This window comes from Conger conger, chromosome 5 (genome assembly GCF_963514075.1).
Source record: "Conger conger chromosome 5, fConCon1.1, whole genome shotgun sequence".
Classification (NCBI taxonomy): domain Eukaryota; kingdom Metazoa; phylum Chordata; class Actinopteri; order Anguilliformes; family Congridae; genus Conger; species Conger conger.
Window position 1 is genome coordinate 52,132,829 of NC_083764.1, and position 6,962 is coordinate 52,139,790.

Sequence of the window (6,962 nt, forward strand, 5' to 3'; positions counted from 1 at the left end):
AACATCATGATTGATTTTTTTTATTCCAAATATTCCTTCGAGTGTTTTCCATTCATGATTTAAAATATGGGACCGTCACACAAAACCACACAACAGAGCTGACCTTCAGTATTCAAACAAACATTTCCTGCAAGGGAGAAAGTTGAAAAAAGAGTCGGAAGGTGGTGACTGCTCCTACACCCCCGGCTAATGGGCTAATGGGTAAATGTCCAGAAGGACATCCGACAACCCAATAGACTTAGCACACTGGGTGGTTGTGGAAGACCTCCTTATATCACCAGCTTTTTCACAGTTCAGCTTGTCACCTCATTCTTGCACATTTTTTAAATCAGTTATCACTTTGGAATGATCATTTTCCAAAAAAGGGCTTTAGAGAGGACAGCCAGGACAGTCTACAATCCTGTGAATTTATGCTGTAAAAATCTGAAAACGGTTGTTCTGAACACAGTGTGCTTTCCTTTCAAAACCTTTTTTTCAAGTGGATTTCATTTCGATGTTTTTACATTTTAACTTGTGTATGTGTTGTTAGTTACAAAGCTTTTCGTTCAAGTGGGTTTTTCAGAATGCCCTACAGTACCCTACAGTGTACATTAGAGCCTATAAGTAACATAAGCATGATCAGAAAGTTTGTATGCATATTGACTAACATCATCTTCCTTATTCTAACAAAATCACAAATATCAGAACTACCAAACTACAATCCTACTCTAATTCACACTTGGGGGTAGTTGCAACACAGGCATTTTCATTAGAGGAGATGCTAGGAGATTTAGTCCTTGTTGATTTGTCTCTTGCATTGTACACTATTATGCAAGGAAAAAAGACATAATACTAATGCTTACATAAAACAAATATTTTGTGAAAAATCTATTTTAGGGGAGACCGTTTGATGTGGTCTTGGTCCAAGCCCAAGTCTCCCTGTGCAATCACAAGTTTGAATCCTGGCTGTGGAATTTTCTCTACGGAGGTCCCATCTCTAGTTGTGGCCCTCTCAGTTTTCTCCCTTGTGTGAATAAAGAGAAAGACTATATATGGTTGTAATTATGGCTGAAAGAAGTACATATTAAAATTATTAGCCTAAGAATCAAATTCGGTAACAGTTTGTCCGATAATTCTTTGAGAGAACTTTTCCAGTGAAACAACCGTGTGGTTACACTGCAAAAGCAATTCCTCCCTACTCAGTGAACATGAGAGAATAAACAACTGTTGGCTTCAACAGCCCAGTGTCAGCAGATACAGTAAGCATTGAAAATGTTCAAAATGTTTGCTATGTCAGATTTGAGCTTTGAGCAGCAGGGCTACAGTATAGTATAGTTTCTTCCTGTCTCAGTGATCCTCAGTTACAGTGAAATATCAACATGCTAACATGTAGCAGGCTAAGTGGCTCCTACTCTTCCCTGTACTTACCCTCTGTTTTACATATAATGGTAGAATCTTCAATCAGCAAAGAATATGATTTCTCAAATTTAGCTATTTTCAATGAAAACAAATACGGATGTTTTGGTAACACTATTTACTATCAAAATTTAGTATCAAAATAATACTAAATTAAAACTCTTAAAATATATTATACAATGAGCACTGATTAACTGGGCTAATATTACCATTAGCAGTTTTTCAGTGTCTGTCCTTAAAGACACAATCCACATCATAGAACAACTTTGCTCATAAAAGCTCATGAAACATCAATTAATACTATAAATCAATAATTTACTTTGAAGTAATTTCTAATGGGCGAGTTATCAACTTTATAGCAGGCACTGCAATAAATGATACTTTATACACAATAGTAAACATGACTTAATTATGTGTTAATGGCTCCATAGTACTAGTGAAGTATTACCTTTGTACATATAAAGTACATATCATACTATATCCTTTCTGCGAGCCAAAATTCACTTCTACATTTTGGATGTACGAGTGAATTTGACACTCCCATGTACAACTTCTTTTTCTGTGTCAAAGCTAACACGTTTTAATGCACAGGCAGGCATCAACTCTTGTTTTTATGTAACACAGACAACCTGAGAAAGGCTGAGCTTCCTAGACTTTCTAGGCTCATGAGAATACAGCCTGATGAGACGATATGCCACTATACACAAAGGGGATCAGAAGGTTGCAGCTCCACTCCGTGCCTGACAAATTGTTACCAAGGTGAGGGTATATGTCCTTTCACATTTTACCCTTTTTTTAACAAATAAGAATGTTAATATCCATGAGAAGTAGGCTATAATTAGAAAATATTGAGAAATTCAATATACAAGCACTCTCTCCATTAGTTTGCAGCAGCATCTCTTTGGTCCAAATTCTAAGGATAACGGCTGTAAAAGTCAGTGGCTAGCATACAGTTGGAAAAATGCAAAACTGGTCATTAGGAAATTGAAACGTGTGGTTAAAGCTACGTGCATGAGACAACATTTTGGCTATATAGCCTACCACAACAAAATTATTCAAAAACTTTTTAATGATTGTCTCTGGTAAAGCTGACCAAGTACCATTATTCATACACATAATGTAACATTACCAGGTGCTGATTCTTTGAAAAATCTATTTGAACATCTTTTCCCACACTTTTCACTTTGACAAAAGTAGTAAGCTAGCTCGTTATTGTGTAGCCTAAGCAAATTTTAGTTTTTTTTTTCCCTTTCTTTTTTTTTTAGAAATTACCAGAAACATTCACTTTGAAGAAGTGCAACTATAACAGGATGCATTGTACACATTGCGGTTTCAAATGGTCCCAAGATTCAAGTTGTTTTACAGTCCTTGCATTGTCAGATATCCAGAGGTCCAATTATAAATCCAGTGGTCCCATCAAAACCGCTGTGCTGTATTTAAAACGAACAAAATACATTCCAATGTGGCTTATGAAACTTCCAAAGAACACTTACGTCGACATAAAGCTTAAACATACCTGCAAATTGCACAATGAACAGAACAGTAACCTGTTCGATGCTAAATTAATGTACAAGTCTTTATGTCTTTGGTGAAAATTACTGTTACACTTTAGGGACTGACAGCAGCGACTTACTCAAGTCTTTTGCATCCCCGGCAGTTCGTACGCGTTCATATCCGAGTAAAGACATCGCCTGGTGACAATAGTCTTCAACTTGTTTTATTTGTTGAAAACTTAGTACAGTTCTCCAGGCGTTGGCTGCTTGGGTCGCATTCCGGGACGACACGAGGAACGGTTTGGAGGATGAAGTTGTTCCACTGGTCATGTTCAACGCAAACAATTCGATATCGTGGTTCGCAGACAAATTAACAAAGCGATAAATGTTCCGTACAGTCTTGATTGGGTTGTCCACTAAATCCTCGTAGCGCACAGTCATGTACTTTCCCTTCAGCCAGTTCGGTGGGTTTAAAGCGGTTCTCAAGGTTCTGGATGTCCGGTCGCATATCACTTCCATAGCTCCAATTGAGTGATAGTCTGAGCCGTCCTTTTTGTTAACCTTATGAGCGGGGTCGGCGAAAGGTATTCGACGAAGTTTGGGGTCCCTGCTCCGAACCACTTGTAAGTTCTCGCGTATGAGCCCATGTCTTGACTTGATCCTGGAATTCGCCACGGCCCTCGGGTCTCGGACGAGGTGAATCACCTTCAGATCTAAAGAAGGATCCTCCATCAGCGGGGCGAGAACGTTGAGGTCCAAAATGCGCACCCCTTTTATGACTACGGTGTTATACTTGAGGCATTCCTCCTCCAGGAGCCGCAGACTTTGGGGTGGGCACTTTTTACACATCTTATCGTCCACCAAGCCCACAATATCTTTTCTGTACGCCGAGCAGAGGGGATAAGAGCATATTACCTTGTTAAGGGTAGCACCAAATACCCCCAGAGAGCTCACATTCTTGCCCCCCGGTGCATTGTACAGCTGGAAAACGGAGAGATCACATCGATACAATGAGCTTAGCATGTCTCTGGCAGCCCCTTGCAGCGACAGAGCATCTCCGGGGTACAGTTTCTGCCAGATGTGCCACATCGGCTCGTACAAAAAGAACACGTCTGGATTTTGGTTAAAAAGCTCACCGAAAAAGGAGGATCCAGACCGCCAAGTTGTCAAAACATACACGAGCTGCCTTTTCTTAGCCAGCGAGGGTCTGTAAAGGAAGCGAATGTCTGATCTACCCTGATAGGTAGTGCTTCTCATCTGGAGATTGCACTGCTGTGGCTCTTTAGTCCATTTGTAATTAGCCAGGTTCAGCATGGTTAAAACCAGTAGCAAAAAATAGGCCATTAACAATACAATCCTCTTCCTGCGAAGCACTTTCATTACGATTCCTGGATGAGCGATTATTTTTGTGTGACTTCTGTAGGTTTTGAGCTTTCTCCCGAAGCCTGCATCCTTCTCCCAGGGCGGTGTTAACTTCAGTTGATACTGTTTGCTTTTCATTTATGACACGATGGGGGCTAATACCGCGCCGATAATTGGTGTTACATTAAATTGTAGTGGGTGTCCAATTGGGCGGTATGGGGAGGGTGGAGAGACTTGCGCTTTCACGTACCGAATTTAAAATGAAATGGTTATGAATTAGATCACCCAAAGGATTGATATTAAATTCAAATTCAAAAGCTAACGCAGACACGTTTTACTGCAGTGCGCAAGCGTACTCATTCGGCACAAAATGCAGTGAAAATATAACACTTATATTGCAGATTTCGTTCAGCCCTATGAGAGATGCAAGATGAATACGAGTTTTTCAGGAAACATCTAGGTTACACTCTTTGCTACTAACACGCGGTGAAAGCATCTCTGCGCAGAAATCTGAGGTAGCGAGCTATAAGTATAGGCTACACTCGATAAAGAAGGAATCTCAAATCAATAAAATGCTAATAATTACGTGTAATGGCTTCCATTTGATTCCATGTTTTGTTGAAAGGAGAATCGGCAGCTTACTTCCAGTCTTGAATTGTTTTGTTTTCATCCACATCCGTTGCATGGACGTTCTATTGTGTCATATCTTAGTAACTAATTGGAACTGGGCTGATTCAATCAGAAACTGAGGAAAACGGTTCCTCCCACCCTGTGTCCCGATTGATAGAAATAGCATGAATCTGGATCAGTCTGCCTCTCTATTGGCTGTCTGCTACGTCTGTCAATTTCTATGCGCCCCTTGTAGCCTACAAAGCTGAGTTCTTATTGAAAACTGCTTGGTGCGTTTTAAATGACGGAGAAGGATGCAGCAGAGACACTGCAACATAGGTATATCTATTTCATTTTTTTACAAACCTTGTTCCCATTTACCTATTTAAAACACTCATACATACATGCATACTACTGTACGCTCACATATACCGAGATAAAACGCACATACATGTGAAACACTCCATACATACACATCATCACTTGCACATATAGTACATGCATACTCTTGTGTACTCACATACATATGAAATACACATTATGATGCCCGGAAAGGACTATGAGGTGCTGTCCACCAGGGGGCAGCATTGGCCCTACATAGAATACAGGCTGCCGGTCCACTGCCCTGTCCAGGGGAGGCAATATACTGTACAAGACACATTCGTTGAGAGTTGAGTTGAGAGGCATTCGTTTGTGGATAGTGAAACACGTGCGCCTCTTATTTCTGGATCATGATACACACATTCGTCAATAATATTGAGACTAATCTCTCTCCATGAAAGGACCAGCAGTTACTCAGGCTGATAGTGTCACAGTCTTTTCAAAAAGAATAGTTAAGATATTTAAGAGCGTAAAATTCAGTTAATCCAGGTGGATTCGATACACATGGGATACAAAATTGTGCATGTTTCATGAATCCCACTTTGGTTCCTTGTGAGAACAAAGTTAGAAGAATTTAAGAAACATTTTGCAAATAAGGCCCATTGTTATTCTGATTCCACACATCTTAGTGGACAAATTAGATGGAATAAGAGTACGTTTTTCAATTGTCTGCCATATTCTTCTATTTTTTGAAAATGTAGAGCCAAAACCTAGGATTCATGGCATCTAGCCAAGCAGGTACCTGCAGTGTTCTGTGGTAGACTTCGTCACTTGTTTGTATTGATCCCATAGAGGCATCTATCTGACAGAAACCACTTAAATTATTTACAGTGCCTAGAAAAGTATTTGCTCTATTATTGCATGATTTTCATGCTCAGTGGTTACAAATCTTTAGATAAAATGTAATATTAGAAAAAGGGAAACAAGTAAACACAAAACACACTTTTAAAATGATTTCATTTATTTAATGAAATAACTTATCAAACACCCATATCACTCATGAGAAAAAGTCATTCTCCCCTTAATTACTCAACGTATTAACCAAATGTATTTGATAATTAGATCCAGCTGATTGATCACTGGCAGGCTTGATTGCATTCTCATCATATTGAACCATCCCATCAGAGTGGTAGTTCTGTAGTGTTGCTGTTCAACTGAAAAAATGGCTCAAAGCAAATTAGCCATGCAACTATTAGTATTTTATCTGTCTGCCTGGTTACAGTAATGACATCAAATTGATTGTTGTGATTCTAAAGTTATTTAATGTATTATTGTTGTGATGGGCAGTACCATGTACAGGGCCATGAAAAAGTATTTCCCCCTTCCTGATGTCCTGTATTATATACCATTGAGACTTTTGACTTTATTGTCCACACTAGGTGGAAATTTGTGTTTTGGCATCACATTACAATATAAATACATTATATACATAAACACTAACATTTGAATCCTATTCATATTAAAACATTCAGACATTCAAATAACAAGGTGCAATTGCATAAGACTGTCTCATAGGTCCAGTATTCATCACTATAAGTAACACCGGTCCATATTGCATATCTCCTATATATATATACATATATTGTAAAAATATACTGTACCGTATACAGTATATCAGTTGATTCTGTTTTTTTGTTTTTTGTTTTTTTCAATGCAATTCCAGTTGGCTTGGTTCTATTTTTCACATCCAAGGTATCATACTAAGAAATCATATTATCAGTA

The 6,962-nt window shown here is 38.8% G+C and overlaps 1 protein-coding gene across 1 annotated transcript; it reads right to left on the bottom strand.

Annotated features, from left to right (window-relative positions):
• Nucleotides 1-2,446: 2,446 nt before the first annotated feature.
• LOC133129148 (carbohydrate sulfotransferase 2-like) lies at nucleotides 2,447-4,945 on the bottom strand. The gene has a single exon (XM_061243013.1). It carries the CDS (start codon nucleotides 4,386-4,388, stop codon nucleotides 2,997-2,999), a length of 1,392 nt encoding a protein of 463 aa, XP_061098997.1. The 5' UTR covers nucleotides 4,389-4,945; the 3' UTR covers nucleotides 2,447-2,996.
• Nucleotides 4,946-6,962: the final 2,017 nt, after the last annotated feature.

Bases quoted from the DNA above. Each gene is read 5' to 3' on its own strand.
- LOC133129148 (XM_061243013.1), bottom strand. From the start codon at position 4,388: ATGAAAAGCAAACAGTATCAACTGAAGTTAACACCGCCCTGGGAGAAG.